General features: G+C 54.3%; 6 protein-coding genes across 6 annotated transcripts; 4 read left to right on the forward strand and 2 right to left on the reverse strand.

The window, feature by feature from the left end:
• Positions 1-329: 329 nt before the first annotated feature.
• G647_08706 (uncharacterized protein) lies at positions 330-3,483 on the forward strand (the record flags this gene model as incomplete). The annotated part of the gene is made up of 3 exons (XM_008733013.1): positions 330-545; positions 601-788; positions 834-3,483. 3 exons carry the CDS (start codon positions 330-332, stop codon positions 3,481-3,483), a joined length of 3,054 nt encoding a protein of 1,017 aa, XP_008731235.1.
• A 1,130-nt stretch (positions 3,484-4,613) lies between these two features.
• G647_08707 (uncharacterized protein) lies at positions 4,614-6,463 on the forward strand (the record flags this gene model as incomplete). The annotated part of the gene is made up of 2 exons (XM_008733014.1): positions 4,614-4,957; positions 5,011-6,463. 2 exons carry the CDS (start codon positions 4,614-4,616, stop codon positions 6,461-6,463), a joined length of 1,797 nt encoding a protein of 598 aa, XP_008731236.1.
• A 1,192-nt stretch (positions 6,464-7,655) lies between these two features.
• On the reverse strand, positions 7,656-11,015 carry G647_08708 (uncharacterized protein; the record flags this gene model as incomplete). Its single annotated transcript, XM_008733015.1, has 1 exon — positions 7,656-11,015. One exon carries the CDS (start codon positions 11,013-11,015, stop codon positions 7,656-7,658), a length of 3,360 nt encoding a protein of 1,119 aa, XP_008731237.1.
• A 749-nt stretch (positions 11,016-11,764) lies between these two features.
• Positions 11,765-13,499, reverse strand: G647_08709 (uncharacterized protein; the record flags this gene model as incomplete). The annotated part of the gene is made up of 2 exons (XM_008733016.1): positions 11,765-11,902; positions 11,946-13,499. The coding sequence occupies 2 exons, from the start codon at positions 13,497-13,499 to the stop codon at positions 11,765-11,767; spliced, it is 1,692 nt and encodes a 563-aa protein (XP_008731238.1).
• An 853-nt stretch (positions 13,500-14,352) lies between these two features.
• G647_08710 (uncharacterized protein) lies at positions 14,353-15,024 on the forward strand (the record flags this gene model as incomplete). The annotated part of the gene is made up of 1 exon (XM_008733017.1): positions 14,353-15,024. The coding sequence occupies one exon, from the start codon at positions 14,353-14,355 to the stop codon at positions 15,022-15,024; it is 672 nt and encodes a 223-aa protein (XP_008731239.1).
• A 713-nt stretch (positions 15,025-15,737) lies between these two features.
• On the forward strand, positions 15,738-16,775 carry G647_08711 (uncharacterized protein; the record flags this gene model as incomplete). The annotated part of the gene is made up of 1 exon (XM_008733018.1): positions 15,738-16,775. One exon carries the CDS (start codon positions 15,738-15,740, stop codon positions 16,773-16,775), a length of 1,038 nt encoding a protein of 345 aa, XP_008731240.1.
• Between the last annotated feature and the right edge of the window lie 528 nt (positions 16,776-17,303).

Consider the following 17,303-nt stretch of genomic DNA (forward strand, 5'->3'; position numbering starts at 1 on the left):
TGTGAAGTTGCAACAGCGATTGGTTCTCACCTGCAGATGAAACATTGGCAGACTTCATCTGTCCCTCACCCTGGCTTCACCTCAGCGTCACCTTCCACGTAACCTCAACCTCGTCAACCTCGTTAAGCCTGCTTGCGGTTACAAAACCATCTCTGTCAATCTAGAAGGTAGCTATTTAAAGCTTCAAGCGTCGTCCTTATAAGTAGAATTTGGCTGACACTTGTGAGAGAGGCTTGAGATCGGCTTATTCCAGCTGTCGACAACCCCGCCATAAACACACCCGACACTGAAGGCTACGCGGAGAACACCATCTCAAATCAAAAGCCGCCATGGCTCTATCTTCCACTCACCTGGTCTTTCTCTGTGCCATTGGCATCATTCTCCTGGCGAGACCAGCTCATGCCTTTGGCGCAGGCAATATCGGATCCACCTCCAAGATCGAGGGGCAGAATTGGCGACATGGTGACCTTGAAGACACCCTACTGACCATCATTGCTTCTCGCGCCATGGGCGGCAAGGAATTCAGTAAACTTGACGTCAAGAGAGTAAGTCATCTCCCTTTACTGCCGTTGACCCAGCTCTGATCTGACATTCCAAAAGGTCTATTTCGGTAACTGGCTGCGGGATTACAGCCAGGCTGTGGATGTTGGCACCGTCAAGTATGTCAGCGCAGAGGCCATTCGAATCTTGCTCTGGGTCCTTGGGTTCATGTCTTTTGGATACGGCTCTGGCGAATTCGAAGTCACCACACAGAGACTCGGTTGCTACAGACCAGAGGAGCACATTGAGTGAGTCGCGTCTTTTCTCGTCTGGCCCATGCTAATCGTAACAAGCAATCCCAAGGACTATGCAGACAATCAAGACGCTAGACAATATGACCGTCGCCTCCGCGGCCCGGTGGATGAACGCCGAGAACTGTCCATAAACCCCAACACCGGCCTCAAGAACTACATTGCGTCCGAAGGTATGGGCATTGACACGTCGGCCGGGCTTGTGCGGAAGCTCCTCGGCCGGAGCATTGAACTCGGACGGCAGTATGCTCGGAACAAGAACAAGAAGGACCTCTACGAAGCGCTTCGCTTGCTAGGCACTGCCAGCCATTGCTTGGAAGATTACGCTGCACACTCCAACTACGTCGAACTCGCTCTCATCGAATTGGGTGAACGCGACGTATTCCCCCATGTAGGCCGCCGTACTGCAATCCAGCTCCGCGAGGTCCGACATCCTGTCTTCCCCATCGTTACAGGCACGTTCGGCGGTGTTGATTTCCTGCACTCGGTCTGTGGCGAGTTCGACGACAAGGCAACGCAATCCGAAATCGAAGAACTTGACAACACCCTGCAGCAATATCAGAATGGGAACCAAGACAACAGTATCCTCCAAGACCTCCTCGATAAGGTTCCCTCGGGGGTCTTTGGCGGCAAAGATGAATCAGGAAAAGCCAACGAGCTGAAGCAGAATGCTTTGAATCATCAAATGCAAAACACCAACATCAGCCCTCGTCAACCAGAGGAGTGGACTCGGTACATTAACGATGTGCAGAAGCAGATCTACCCCATTATCGAGTGGCACGATGAGATCATGCAGTCCATCACTGAAACCATCGAGAAGATCCCCATCCTGCCTGACCTTATTGAAAACATCCAGGAGGAAGTCAACAAATTTGTCTTCTCCCTTCTCGCGCCATATGTTGTCCCGATCATCAACCAGGTCAAAAACGAGCTCAACACTGGCTCGAATGAGATCATCCAGTCCAGCGTGGCTCAACAACATATTGTGTTCAACGATGACCACTCCTCTGATCCCACTCATTCTATGTTGTCAAAGGATCATTTCTCGAATGTGCTCAACGAGCCCGCAGGGAAAGTGGCGCGACAGACGGTGAAATGGGTTGTTCCACAGATCGTTGCATGTTGGGACGACGAGTCTATCGATGTCGAACGCACGCTCAATCGCGTCATTCATGGTGTGCTACATCACCCCGCCCTGCGTGATTACGGCCAGGACGGTGCCAGTGATGGTCGCCGTTTGATGTTCGGCGTGGTCGAAGAATGGTGGCGCAGAAAATCCGAGCGCGAAAAGGACGGTCTTCGCGAACAGCTCAGCCGTCGTGGAGTCGAGACCGGGAGAAACCACAAGCCAGGGGTTAAGGACCATGGTCATGGCAGCAACCGTCCCCTTGGCATGGCAAAGCTGAACTACAACACGAACCAGTCGTCAATTGGCGGTGGCATTGCAGGCGACGCGCTCGGCGCCATCGGTTCGGCGCTAGGAGGCAACAACCAGAGCAATCAGCGACCACCCAATGTCCAGAGAATCAGCGACCAAGCTGGCAGAATGGCGGGTGAAGCATTGGGCGGTGGTGTCCTGGGCTCTCTCGTGGGCGGCATCGCTAGTCAAGTCGGCGGCGATATCCTTGGCGGCGGTCTCAATCAAGGCCAGGAGACCTTTAAGCGAGAGTCATACAACCGCCAAGATCATTCCCGTACCGAGACTGTCACGCAAGTTGGACACTCCCAAGGTGGCGATAGATATGGTCAAGCGCAGTACTCACGGACCTATGGTGACAGCGGAGAGCGCCGGCACGAAGGATACAATCGATTGGAACAGCGCGAGACATCAAGTGGTGGTTGGCAGAGCGAGGTGCATCGTCAGGAGAGAAGTGGAGAGGGACGATATCATGAAGAGACAAGGTACGCATCTCCTCCACCCGGACCAGCTAATCTAACGGAGGTCTTTAGACGCTATGGCGATGATGACGATGAAAGCTCGCAGCGACACCGTCAGGAACACCACCAAGGGCGCCGTCATGATGATGATGATGACGACGACGACGACAACAACCACCGCCGCCACAACCGTGACGAGGAGTCCCACTCCTCCGGCGGCTACGGCGGCAGTGGTAGACGCCAGCAGACGGAAAGCTCCAGGTACGGCGGAGCCTCAGAGGGCTATGGTCACCAGGAACGCCGCGAGCAGTACGGACGACGCGACGACGATGACAACAACCGATTTAGTGGTGGAGACCGACGACGAAATGACAACGACAATGAGTATAGCTCTGGCTACGGACGTCAACAGGAAGGCGGCTTCGGCTCCGGAGGCTACGGTAGCCGTCGCGAAGAACCACAGTCCGGCTTCGGGTTCAGTGGCGGTCGTCGAGAGGAAACAGATTATGGCTCGGGTGGCTATGGCGGCGGTTCAGGTTATGGTCGTCGGGAGGAAACAAGCTACGGATCCCGTCAAGAAGAGGCCTACAGTGTCCCTGGCGCTTTCGGCAGTTCCCAGCAAGACGAGTATTCTTCAGGGGGTGGTCGAGATGATTATGGCCGAAGCCAGCAGCGCTATGGTGGAGGAGACGCGTATGGATCTCGTGGCGAGGAGAACGAGGGGTATGGTGGCGGCAGACGCCGACATGGTGAGGGTGAAGGCGAAGGTGAAGGTGAGGGATATGGCAGCCGTTATGGAAGCTCTCGATACTAAATGAGAGGGCCTTCGCGGTTGCAATGACGGAGTCAAGGAACCAGTCGCTGCACGACTATCCCAGCCAAGGACACAGTGCCACGAAAGGCAGTTTCTGTGCATGTACTGCGAGTGATTAGACAGATAGACATCAGCTGTAAACAGCATCCTACTGGTTGTGGACCGGCTCAGAATCCCGCACTTTCCTGTCGCACAGAACGTTGAGGCAACGTGTACTTTGGGCGGCGAGATGTTCATAAGTAAACTTGATTCTAGGTTTGTCGGACACGGACTCTTTGACCCTGGCTTCAATTCGCGGTGACAAGAAACTACGGCTTTGGGATGCAGATTTTCACGTCGGGAGAACTCGTACTGATTGACTGCGTTAGGCCTGTCGAAACTGATTATTTCCGCAAGACAGGAGTGACAGAGCGAGCCAGCGAGTCCCGCGCCACTGGCATGAGTGGCCGCACTACTGTTCTCGCGATCGGATCAACGACCAAGAGATATTGTCCTGGCGAGGTGATGGCCATGTGCAGTTCGGTACTTTGGGGTCCTTTCGTACCAAGTCCCGCCTTTTCGAGACGCCAACGCTGACGAGATGTGCTCAAGGGCGATCGACGGCAAGCACCAGTGGCTGGTTCCATTCTGTGGCTAGAGCCCCCATGCTTGCAGGGAAGCAAAGATGCTGCGCACGCAGAGTTATGTAAGTGAACGGGTGGCGTCAGAAACTGGTGCTTGAGCAGCCGGATGATCACTGATCGTGGTGATTGGACTCGCTTCCATTGTACTGGGTACGCAAGGCAGTCGCTAGTAGCAAGCACGGCTAGATGATCGCTGCTCCCCGGATTCGACTGTCTGCTGGCCATGTGCGGTGAACAGCGTGCGGTCGGCACCTCGCTACATCATCCTGCTCGTGCTTTTGCGCGCTCAACTCGGCATCCTTGGGCATCTGCGTACATGGAGCTGGACCAGCTGCCTTCAAAAGGCATCACACATGCCCCGTGGGCGGACAGCTAGCCATGTCCCTTTACACAATCTGACCTCCCTCCACCGAGACCGAAACAACGGCGCTCATCCATTAGACCAACCCAGCACCGCCTGCTCGTGGACGCCCACCAACAGGCCACCCTCCTACCCTGACCCGAAGGATGTCAATGCATGCCTCCGGAACCCAAGGCACTGTTGGAGCGCGGCCCAGCTTAGCTCCGGCGCAGCCTGAGACGCATGGGATTCCAATCGACGTCTTCCAGCACTACTCCGAGGAGTGCGAAAAGGTGGGACACAGTAAGGCGCTGCAATCAGCCGGAGAAGTCTTCAGAACAGCCTACAGTACAAATACATATGAGGGCAAACCGTGGGGAGCCGTCGCAGCCAGTCTCTCCGACTGTCTGTTCGACGTTTTCAAGCCTATCATCATCCACGAGTACACGCAGGGTCTTTCTCACAGGGCAATCGTAAAGAACCTAAAGGAGCAGGTCTTCTTTCCCTTTGCGTACGTTCTACCCCTGTCGCACCATCACACGCCGGCTGGCTGACCAAGAGCAGGCCGAGTGCGACATTGGACAAGATTAAGGAATGGGCAAAGGACCCTGTCAATGGCTTTGAGTATCGGTCCAAAAAGAATCCCGGCAAAACCCAACGGACAAAGCCGAAATCGACCCATGTCGTGCCTCCGACACCCGACACTGAGTATGGGAGAAATCCACATGATGCCTGGTCATATCATGCTGGATCAAGCGAGCTGGCCACACAGGAGATTGGTGTGGCAGCCGATCCAAATGTCCTTCTCGGCCTCTCCGATGGGGAACCTGATACATGGCTCAATGTCAACAATCCCTCCTTTTCCATGCACGACTTCATGCATAGCATTGACCCGGCAAGCGATCCTTTCGACGCCCAGCCCTCGCAGATACCCCATCCTGCGATGGACACAGGAGCTATGGGATCGTTCAACGAAACATTCCATTCTCAGTCGACAGCCAATTTCGGGGTGGGTGACTTTCCACTGACAGACCACGGTGATGGCAGAGCGGTTCACCCCCCAGCAACCCAGTTCTCGTCTCAGCGGCAACAGACTACAACTGCTTCTCCGCCCATGCAACAGGGCGAGACATTGGTGCAATCCTTGCAATTGGAAAATGCCCGGCTCGCAGCAGAGGGTGAGAACAACAAGAGGAAGATAGAAGCATTCAAAGCAGAGGCTGAGAACAACCAAAGGAAGATAGAAGCATTCAAAGCAGAGGCTGAGAACAACCAAAGGAAGATAGAAGCATTCGAAGCAGAGGTTGAGACCAAGAACAGGAAGATAGAAGCGTTGGAGTCTCGAAACAACGACCTCGGGCGCGAGAACGAAGACCTCAAGGTCGAGCGTCTCATGGCTGCGGTTCCAAGCTCGGAATCTCGACACGGCCACCCCGGGCGCCAAAGTGAAAGCTTCAAGGTCCCCCGTCTCATGAGCGCGGACGAAAGCGCAGAAGTCGAAAACGCGACAGCGCCAACGACCCCTACGCCCAAGGTCCCCCGCAACAACAAGAGAAAAGCACCCGGCCTGCCCAGGAGCAGCACTACCCACTCGCAGCCCGACCGCATCGCACCCCGTCAAAGTAGTTACCGTGGCGCATCGTCCAGCCAGGCCTCGTTTGCCTCGTGGCAGAACTTTTCTTCTCCAGCTCAATATACATCTGCCGTGGGAGACCAGAGCAGCATGGCTACATCGCCGTACAACAACCACGCAATGTCCTCCCAGGCTGACACACCTTTCTCGCCATTCTCAGACATTGTCCGGCCCCGACGTGACAGCGCATCTTCCACTGCATCTCGCTCAGATGGCGAAGTTGCACGAACACTGCGGCGCCGCCAGGACCATGTCGATACCTGTCTGGACATTCAAGCAGTGGAGAAATGGCGAGATGGCTCGCTGTCCCGCCGGCTGATCCGACAGAGCAGCGCAGACGACGAAAGAGATCTTGCAAAGTCCTTTGGAGGGTTGGGCTTGTGACGAGACCAGGTTTGAGTCGGCATCATGGTGAGCTGGTGGCGGCTTTCCAGTTTTATAGTTTGGCTGGATCGGGGCGTTTGTTCGGACGCGTCACGGTGAAAGATGACCCTATGCTGTTCCGAGATGAGATACGACATGACATGTTCATCGTATCAGTTATTGTCGCGAGACGTTGATTGACTAGATGCTATGACTAGAGAAACAGCGTGGTGATTTGGCGTTTTGGGATTTGGGATTTTGTCGTTTCCTTCCAGGTTGTACAAGGTCCATGGCATATTTGTTCTTTACGATACCCTGAAACAACTTGATACCTAGTATATGTGTATATGCGTATATGTGTATATATATATGTGTGTTAATAGACATCGTGTCTTTGCCACATACATACCCGTGTCAAGTGTCAACATCCAGTCAGCGAATGTCCAGGAGAAACAGAATAGACAATTGCTTCTACCCGAGGATGACGGGTGCGACGCTACACTACACTGTACTGCACTGCACTGTACAAGCAGAGAAGGACAAGCAGAGGAGAATGTAATCACGGGGCACGCATGCCATACACCTAGTAAACCTTTGGAAGCTTCTCAGCAGTACAGTGTACGAGGTACTGTGCGCGTGCGCGTGCGTGTATGATGCACTCGACTCTACCTAAGGTAGGTATACTGTATCTACGCACAGTTGGGGGGCCAGAGTAGCCTCCACAGTAGGCGCGTTCCTTCGAGATCCTGTCCCGTACATAGGACCGTCTTTCCCTCCCTCTCTCGCTTCTATGCTGATTACACCGTAACAGTGACCGTGACTGTAACCGTATCCACCCGTCGTCCTCATTCCAACCGGGAGATTTTAAATGTAGGTGAGCCTTCATTCCACTGTATACCGTGTGTGTCCATCAGTCGTCCTCGTTCACATTGGATTCAACTTTGTAAACGTAAATGTAAATGTCACCTGAAAGTGCCCTCTCCATCCCTCACGCGTAGTGAGTACAGCTCGTGGCGTGCGCAGTGTTGCCCTGCCTCCGGATCGCCTTGTAATCGGCACCGCACATGTAGCAGAACTCGAAGCCACAGCCACCTATTTACAGGCACAGTCAGAGTCAGCCCGATGTTGCGGTCACAGACTTTATAGCCAGGGAAAAAGGAGCGGGATGGAATGAGTTTGGGGATGGGAGAGGAAGGTAATGGATCAATGGTGGTTAAGAAACGGAACGCAACTCACGACTCCTCGCCTGCGAATGGGCGTCCTTGCCGCACACGATATGGTCGCACCCCTCGATCCGCTCGTACGGCGACCTGCACTGCGGACACTTTTTGCCCTTGGCCAGGAATGCGGCCGTGGCGGCTTCTTCGGCCCTTCTGCGTTCGGCGCCCAAGGCTTCTTCGCCGCGCGGACATGGTTCGTCGCGATGCCGATCGTACAGCTGGTTACACTGGATGCAGGTGTCTTTCCCACAGACCGGGCAGGCCACGATGGTGATGTCCTTGTCTTCGTCTTCGTCCAGCCACGCCGCGCCCGTGCAGGCTGGATTGGCGCACTTGAACGTGTTGGCGCCGTCGTGGAGGCAGAGCTGGGCGAGCGAGGCGTCGTACACGGCGAATCTGTCCGCCTCGGCGTACGCCTGGAGCACGCTGTGGCCGAGGATGTCGGAACAGTTGGGCGCCCAGCATTTTACTTTGGTCGAGGGAAATTTGTCGTTACCCTGCGGGAACATTTGTGACTCGAGGTAGCCTCGCAGGCAGTCTGTGCAGATGATGTCGTCGTCCCAGCCGTGGTTGGCTTCACAGGAGGGGGCCAAAGCGGCGTGAATGGCCTTTCGGTCTTCGGGCCTGTCGGAGCATACGGCACACTCTTTCTCTCTCCAAGCACGGCGGCGTGCTCGGATTTCCGGAGCCTCGAGTTCTTCTGGCACATTCACGGCGTCTTCCGGCTGATCTCCTTCCACGGCATAATAAGTCCGCGTGAATTCGAGTTCTTCTAGTCGAGCCAGGAGGTCCACTCGTTGGACGTCAGATAGTGGGATATCATTCCCCTTTTCCACCAAGCTGAGGATGGAAAGCATGAACCTGTCCTGACGGACGAGCGGCAACTCGGCGACTTTCATGGGGTGAAAATCTATCAAGGCGCTGAACATCTCGTAGGGATTCGACCCCAACAATGCCAGAGAAAGAGGCGAAGGCTCTCGGGTCCAGAAATCTGACGGCAGCTCTGTGTCGCACAAAAGTACTGTAAGTGTTACACCGAAGAGATCCTCAGCTATACCCGGGTGGTCAAACCGCAGAAAAGCCTCCAGTGGCGTCCCGTCAGTGAAAAGAGGAGAACGATGGCTGGGAATATGCTCGGCTTTGAGAAGTAGATGCATCGCCTCATGATGCTGCAGGCACGTCGCAATGTGTAAACTTCCATCATTTTCTCTCGCACCCTTCTCGATTAGAGTCTCCATTATATCGAGAGAATTCACAGCAGTGGCCAGGTAGAGGGCTGACCTTCCGTCATGGTCAGTTGCACTTGGATCGGCTCCAGACTCCAAGAGTGTGCTGACCAGCGAAAACCTCTCATGCTGCAGCGACAGAATCAGTAGTCTGTCCAGAGCCTCCTCTTTCAGCGCGAATCCTGTAGTGTCTGACCAAACGCCGGCAGCATTGAGTGCGTCTATCTGTAAGACCCGCAAGAGAACCTCGATTCGTTGCTCAGATCTTTCTCGTTCCAGCCTCGTCTCGTCACAATTCATGATGGCAGCCACAATCATCTGTTCCACATCGTTCTGGTCGTTGTCGCAACAGGTCCGTGGCGCGAGCAATCGGAGACCACCCCTCATAAAGAAGAATGAAAACATCAAGGTGGTGCCAACGCCTCGACCTCTCGGGTTTAACATTGCTCCAAGGAGACTGATAATGTCAGACTCCTCCAGCTCGACACATTCAGGTTCCGACGCGGGGAAGTTGATATTGTACAGACAGGCTTGGTCTAGGTCGTCGTTGGCCTTGGATATGTTCGAACCCACAGGAGCAGACCAATCCTGGTTCCGGAAAAGGTGATGTAGAGCTGAGAGCCGAGATCGCATGGGTGGGTTGCTCTTCGATACCAACGAGTGAATCTTCGGGTTATTGGACAATCTGCAGACGTGATAGAGCGGTGATCCAGCCCCGTCAATGAATCGGGCCCCGTTTTCTAACAACAATTCGATAATCTCCAAGGTATTGGGTTCATAATGACAAGCGCCGTCGTTTGAGTCACGCCGCGCAATCGCATCAAGGCTTAGATTGCGAGATTCCTGCGAGACTTCTCTTCTGAGGAGCGCGCTGAAGACAACCAATGATCCTTCGGCCTGGAGACCGAAGCCATTCTCGCCTCCTCGAAGGTAGTCTTCGCACGCCTTGTTCAAGAGCCCTGTCACGACAGATGTCTTGGTACATTGGGTGAGCAGATACGGGAACAAATGGACATTGCCATGCCTCCATGTCTGTTTCATGCAATCACCCTCCCTGTACTCGACGGATGCCCCACAGCTGACCAAAACCCCGACATGATTCACGGTTGCGAATCGAAGTCCTGAGAGCGACAGAAGAGCGTTGCTGAATGACTCGGCATGATCGAAGCCTGCCATACGGACCTGCTGGAACATAGAGCAAAGATTATCCAGGTTAGCTTTGGCTTCAGCGAGACGCTTTTCAAGTACTTGGTGTACTGCCTGGAGTCCTTCCAACGATCGATTGTAGGGAAGAAGAACACTCAGCATGTCGGTCTGATCGAGTGATGCGGCGGCTTTCAAGGGCTCTAGTCCATATGCTTCAACGGAACCACCAAGTTCCACAAGACCAGTAATCCAGGTAGGGCGGTTGTTTTCCACTGCTTGGAGGAGAGCAAAGTTGACCATGTTTCGCGTTTCGGAGCACGTTGTTGAATGTCGAGTAAGTTCTTTCAGCGCTCTGTAACTTCCGAGAACAACAGTGAGTTCGATAAGCGACTGTCGCCGATACACAAGAGGCGCTCCAGCGGTACAGAGAAGCTTGCAGATTTCCGGTAAATCTAAGCGAACCGCAATCGACAAGCCTTGACCAAGGACTGTGAAATACTCGGTCTCAGGAACTTCTCCCAGCGTTTTCAAGACTGGCTGGCGATTCTGATAATCGAACTCTTCACGTTGCTGAAGGGATCGCGGAGCTTGCCACTGGGCCAGGATAAGACTGACGAGATGCTCGTCATTTCTCCCAATCGCATCCATTAATGTTGCAACAACAGAACTCCCATCAGCACCGGCCTTGAGCAAGATTTCCAGAATGGTGAGGGATTCGCTGAAGTATTGCCGAGTAGCATGTTTCCAGAGAGTTTCAAGCTCACTGCTGGAGAAGCTGGTCGCGCCTAGCAAGGTGGAAACATATCCTAATTCCAGCTCGTCAATGGCTTGTTGCAAGGACGTTAGCACGTCCTTGATGCTTAATCTGTGGCGGGATCTTGTACATAACAGGATGGCCGCCTTGTGAGCATGCGCAAGGCAGGCGTGATTGAAAGCTCGTTGCACAACGTCTAAGAAGAATTCGTCCTCCATACAAGACATCGCTTGGGACTCCAGGAGCACTTGGAGAGTGACAGGGGTAAGTGAAGAGGTTTGGTCCAACAGAATGGAGGAGAGCGTGTTTCTCGGAAGTTGCCTGTCCAGCAGTGATTCAAGGACAAGCCACTGTTGAGAAATGATGGCCATACTCAGACATTCGTTGTACTCTGGCAATGTCACCTCGATTGGCTGAGACAGAAGGTATTGTGTCGTCTGAAGAGGCCAATGTTCGCCTGGCGGGACTGCCTGTGTGCATTGCTCGAGGTGCCGTTTCAGCAGTCTGGTCGCAAGATGACTTTCACACGCATCTCCTAGATGCTGGCGAAAGACTACTTTTAAGGCTTCAGCAGTCTGTGAATCCGAAAAGTCTGCGTGAGGTTGGCGCAAAGGAGGTATGTGGACATTAGAGAACTGATTCGACCGCTCACTGGACTGAAGGTTGACTGCAAGCCTCCGGCTAAAAGTCGACGACTGCGGTGATACTGGACTGCTGAGCGGTTTAGACCTGACGATTAGCTGGAGTCGATCAAGGTCGCAGAAATAAGCCGCCGTCAGGACAAGCTCTGTGACTATGATGCTGTCCATATGCTGCACCCAGGTGAGGCATGCTGATAGGAGCTCAATATCCTCTGCACCACTTTCAAAGAATTGATGAAAACATTCAACTTGGCGAGCGCCATCATGAGCGTCACACAGGCCCTCCGTTGGACCCGACTTGGACAGTATCATCTTCAGGCAAGCCGCGGACACCGCTACATGTTCGTCCCTTTCTTCAACGTGGTGGAAGAGGACCCGATGCCAGCTTTCAAGCCACTGCAAAGCTGAGTCGTGAAGAATTGTTTCTGAGAGACGTATTTTATCGAAAATGCTGGCATCTCGGTGTTCGAAGACTACCGTGAGCGAAATGTCGCTGCATTGGCCACCAGCGCTCACCAACATATCCACCAGGTCGGGGTCTCGATGGTAAGAGTAGTTGCAGAGTTCGCTGTTCAGAGCCTCGTCCAGACACTGCCCTGTGAGACCCTGATTTATAAAAAGCTTTGCGAGTAGACGACGGGGCAGAGTCTCCAACTGACAGACACCCGGGAACGCCGCTTGTAAGCTCCGCAAGGATACTGGACGGGATAAGAGTCGCTGAACGATAGGGATATGACCCAGTGACACAGCCTCCACAAGAGCAGCGCCGTTGTGATAATCAACCGAAGCATTCCCATTGATCAATGCCTCGACCCATTGCACCTGGCCCTCTGAGGCTGCCTTGACAAGTTCCCTGTGCTTCCACACGCCGTCAGCCCCAACAGCAAGCAAGCGACGCAGGATTCTCTGGCGCATCTCTCGTTGAAGTTGCCCCTGCAAATGCGAAATGCGCGTGACTACTTGGTCTGCTCCACGGATGTTACCAGCCAGCAGCGTATCCAGCATCCTCACATCTTGAATTTGACACACGAGCAGAAGTGGCTCGGCTGAAATTCGCACGCCGTAAGACACCAAGAGACGCAGGATATCTTCTTCTTGTGTTTGAACACAACGGCAGAGTGTCGACTGCATCTCGCGATCTGTGTGGGAAGAATGCGCCATGCCATCACCGAGACAGAGCAAAACTTCGAGCATGTCCTTCGCCAGGCAGCGGTCCAGACCCGGAGCCTCTAGAACTTGCAAAAACAGGCGGGCGTCACTTAAAGGCCAGCTTCTAGTAGCAGCAGCAATAGAGAAAAAGGCTGCGGTATCGGGAGAACTGATAGCTGTGGCGAGAAGACTGTCACGATGCCACGGGACTGTGCCATCGCGGAATACCTGATAATCTGAAATGCTTCGGAGGAGTACGTGGAGAGCAGCTGAGTCGCCACGTTGGATAGCGAAGAGACAGAGGTTTCCGAAAGCCTCAGGACGGAGAGGCCTGGGAGCTCGAAGGATCAGCTGAAATAGGCGAAGATCTGTTTCGGCAAGTCGAAACATGCAAGGGTGATCGAGCGTGTTCGGATCGGCGCCATATTCCAGTAGTGCTGTGACGATATTTTGATTGCCGCCGAGGACAGCAGATTCGAGGGCGGCGGTAACAGCCTCTTCCGCCGTGACTGGGGCCAGCAGACGCACCAGCTTGACATTTGCGTTCTTGATGGCGGCCAACAGTAGATCGTCAGGTACTTCTAGCTGCATACCAGACTGCGCGGCATCTATAGAAAGTCTGTCGATATAGATTTGCGCGACTTCAGCACAGCCGTCAATGTGCACATGGTTGCAGAGAGCGGTCAAAGTCACCGCCTTGTCCGGCCTGGTCAGTTTGGATTTCACTCTGCGGAGGAGCGGTTGAGATACCCGAGCCGCCGAAGCCTCTCGTTTTAAGTAGGATTCGGCCAAAGCCTTATCGTGCTTGGTGATAGTCTCAACGCGAAAGCGAGGCTGGAGGTCGATTCGAGGAGGGGCCGGTTCTTCCACATAAACCCCACCCGTCAGCTGTTGGATTCTTGCGCTCTTGTGAACCAGCATTGGGCTCAGATCATCCGTGTTCCAGAAATGCGATATAGGGAGACAGAAATCGCAGGAGCAGGACGCAAATCCGGCTCTCAGGCTGGGGTACAGAAGGGTTTGATATGGCTGCCACTAAGGGCGGTGTCGCAGAGCCTCGACAAGCCATGGTGCTTGTACGGTGTCATTAGCCTTTGCCTTGAGCAAAAGAAATGCAGACACATACGGCAGCAACCAAAAGCCATTGAGACAACGGCTTTAGGTATCCAATGGGCTGTTCCTCCAGCACGACTCGGGCGCAACAAGCGAGGCGTGACCTTGGAAAGCATCGACCCCTTTTCGGTCGAGCTGTGTGCCTTGTGCTAAATCGGGGGTCACGCCGCCAATCAGCGTTCGCTTTGCTCGGCAATGCCAGGGAGTGCTTGAACCAGAGGCGTCCATCTGCTCATAGACTCCGAAGCCCGACCAGTGGAAACTGGCAGCATGTGCGAGGCTGAAAGGTAGATCACAGCTTGTTTCCAGCTTGTCGGTAAAGGCGTAGGACCTCTCTCTCTCGCCACAGATATGTAGCTTGACTCCAGACGCAACCTGTCACGACCAGTGTACACCAAGCAGTTTCGATACAAGTCGAAGAATGTGCGGTGCGATACCTGTGGTGGATGGCTGGTTGGGTTGCTGCTAAAGCCATGATCACGCCCTTAGCGGAATTGTCCCCGTGTACCAGCAGAATCACCACAACCATCGGTTGGCGCCATTGGAACCATTTAGTCAGCCTTGCGAGGCGGTGGATGCCCAACAGGCGTCCCGGTGCAACCCACGATGGTGCATAACGGGGACATCACCTATCTGATCACGCATGGCCGCGACGGCAGACATGAGGCGACAGACTTTCCACCTCAAGATATTCGAGCGATCAGGTCCCGAGGCCGTTAGTTATGACCTTTCAAACGCCGACTGCATGACCATCACCCTGCCGGCTGCCTCCAGATGGACCTCGCAGTTACATTGGCACGAGACTCACACAGAGTTTCTCCAAGTTCTGCAAGGACGCGCATTCGTCCGACTGGGCGATCGAGCTGGAATTCACGGACCCGAGGACGGTGTGATTGAGGTGTCGAAATATACCGTCCATGAGTGGCACCGTGCAGGAGACGGGGATCGCAGCGACTTGATTGTTCGGGAGTGGACAATGCCCGGAGATGGCCAGAAGGAGGTCTTCTTTCGCAACCTGAATTCGTTCTTGACAGAACCTCAGCCCAGCTCTTTGTACGACAAACCCACAGTCATCCCGACGTGGGGCGCGAGGTGGCTGGAAAGTTGGATCATTCCGCTACAGTTGTGCTGCATTTTCCGTTCGTGGGACAATTGGCCAGTTCTGATCGGAGACGACAGCAGGCTCTTTAGTTGGACGGCTACGCATTTGGTACTGGGGTTCTGCTCATCAGTAGGGTTTGTGCTCGGACTGCGAGGGACGTATGATGAATACGTCGATAAGGCGCTGCTGCTAAGAGCCGGAACAGGGAGCGGTGGTAAGAAGACGCGGTAACTCAAGAAGATGGCGATACCGTCGGACCGATGACAAGTCCCTCGAGACGTCAGAGTCCAGTACGACGTTTTGCGTGTTTCGAATGTTAGGCCATGCTGCCTGCAGGCGGCATCAGTGGCCGAGATGAAGCACTCGTGCAATGCCGCAGTAGAATCGGTCGGTGCACGACTCAGGCTCAAAGTACCTAATTACAAGGTGTCTGTGTTGAGAGACTCGGGGCTGTCAGCCCTACAGATTTGGTTAGTGGGTGGCCCGTGGCTGCTGCAGACAGGCACCGTCTTGGGTGCCTCTCGCCTATAAGAGGGCCAGGGCCTTAGCCGGACGCAGCTGGCGCGCATAACACTGCCCTCTTGCGATTTCACCACTGCGCCAGCTTGGCCCTTGTAATACGACCTCGATGTCTTGTGTATGCCCGCCTACCGCAGCAACTACTCTTCTTCTCGTTCATTTCTGGCTCAATTTTCACACATAGTCCGTTTGAATAACTACTGTAGTCTTCGATCTTTTGTGCAGAGCTTACTTTTTGTATGCTGACTGAGCCATCTGTATTACACCCCACTTGAGGCAGTCCGCGCTCGGCAGCCTCGTCACCCCCGGAAGCCGCTACGAAGGACGAGCTCAGCTTCACAAGAATACCATCAGTCCTTAGCCACAGGTCCCCGCCTCGTTCGTGGATGGTCGCGATAATTTCCTCTCGCCTCTCGTGAAGGAGAATGCCACGAAACTACCAACGCATGCGCGAGACCCTCTTTGATCTGTACACCGAACGCGACGCCCTGCCTTGGTATTTCCGAACACTTGCTATCGCGGCCTCATGCCTTGCACTAGGTGGATATATTCTGTTCGCCCTGGTCTTCACTTCAGCCAGAGATAACATCAAAGTGTCGCGGGCCTTCCTGACGGTGCTGGCTTCCGCCCTTCTCGTTGTCGGTTATGCTGCCTCCGCAGTCATTGCATACCTCAGCCGCAGTCTGCTGTTCCTCTTCGACGCTGTTCTTCTCCCGATTCTCGCCTCTTCTTTTATGGGAGTGTTTGTCACGGTTATGAACCACGCCCTTCACAAGAGATTCCCCATACCGACGCAGATCTACATTTATGTGCCTCTGGTCATCGCATGTGCCACCACCCTTGGCGCGGGCGGATTGAGTTACGTGATGTACCGAAAGCTAAACAAAATCAAAGAGCTGGATAGACAAAGGCGACAGCACGTGCAACGGTGGGAAAGAGGCTCCTACGGCAACTATGGGGATGCGACTTCTACGACGGAACTGCTGCCGACGAGCGCCTGGACTGCGAACAATCTACCCGAAGACGAAGCCCAGCGGAGACAGTTGTTGCGGCTGCTACTCAACAGAGAAGCGTCGCAGGAGTCCCCCAATGACCATCGCAACTCTCAGAGCACCTATCACATAAACTGGCCAGCGGATGGCGACGACTCCCCCGGGTATGACGGACTGCAGGTTGTCCAGCCTGGCATGCGGCCTCGCAGTGGCAGCCTACCAGCAAATCCCAACAGGTGGAGCGTCTTGAGCAAGATAACAAGAGACCGGAGCCCGACTGTGGAAAGCCAAAGCTTCAAGAATCCTCGAGAACGACGACGGGAAGAAATCGAGCGTTCGTCGATCCTGCTGACACCCACGCCTGGAGTCGAGCATGGTGCATGGCCACAGACTCCCGGCTCGAGCAAATCTCCATCGTATTTCCCGTCTTCGCAGCCAGCTTGGGCAACAGGGTCGACGAGGTATGCATAGGGCAGGATGTATCTTCAAAAGTGTTTGGAAATTTAGCGAGGCGTCTGGGTCTGGGTCTGGGTCTGGCTCTCGGTATGCAATCTGGCGTGTTCCGGACAAACGAGGTCCGAGATGTATATACGCCTACAATATACGGACCCAGGGTACGGAGTGGATGGTACGAGTTACAGCATTCACAGTGTACGTGCATCATCCGGTGGAATTCGTCTATCGGCGTCCGACGCACATGCGCCATGGCTTCGGAAAATTGACGCGACTGCCTCGGCTCTTCTCGTCGTCGCCCAATCAAATCACGCGCGACGTCGACACACTGCAGTCAGCGATCGTCCGTAACTTCTGACCCGACTCTTGAGCTGATGTTCCGAGATGATGTCCCTGATGGTTGACTGCCCGTCCGACTCGGCGACAATAGAACGCGACGGCGTTAGCAGTCCTCGACCGACTCCCTCGAGCCCCTTGCCGTGCACTTGAAATAGGCCTGTCTTGCCCTGCCCTGCTCTCATCCTCACCGTCACCTCACAGTCCTCG

This window comes from Cladophialophora carrionii, assembly GCF_000365165.1.
Source record: "Cladophialophora carrionii CBS 160.54 unplaced genomic scaffold supercont1.8, whole genome shotgun sequence".
NCBI lineage: Eukaryota > Fungi > Ascomycota > Eurotiomycetes > Chaetothyriales > Herpotrichiellaceae > Cladophialophora > Cladophialophora carrionii.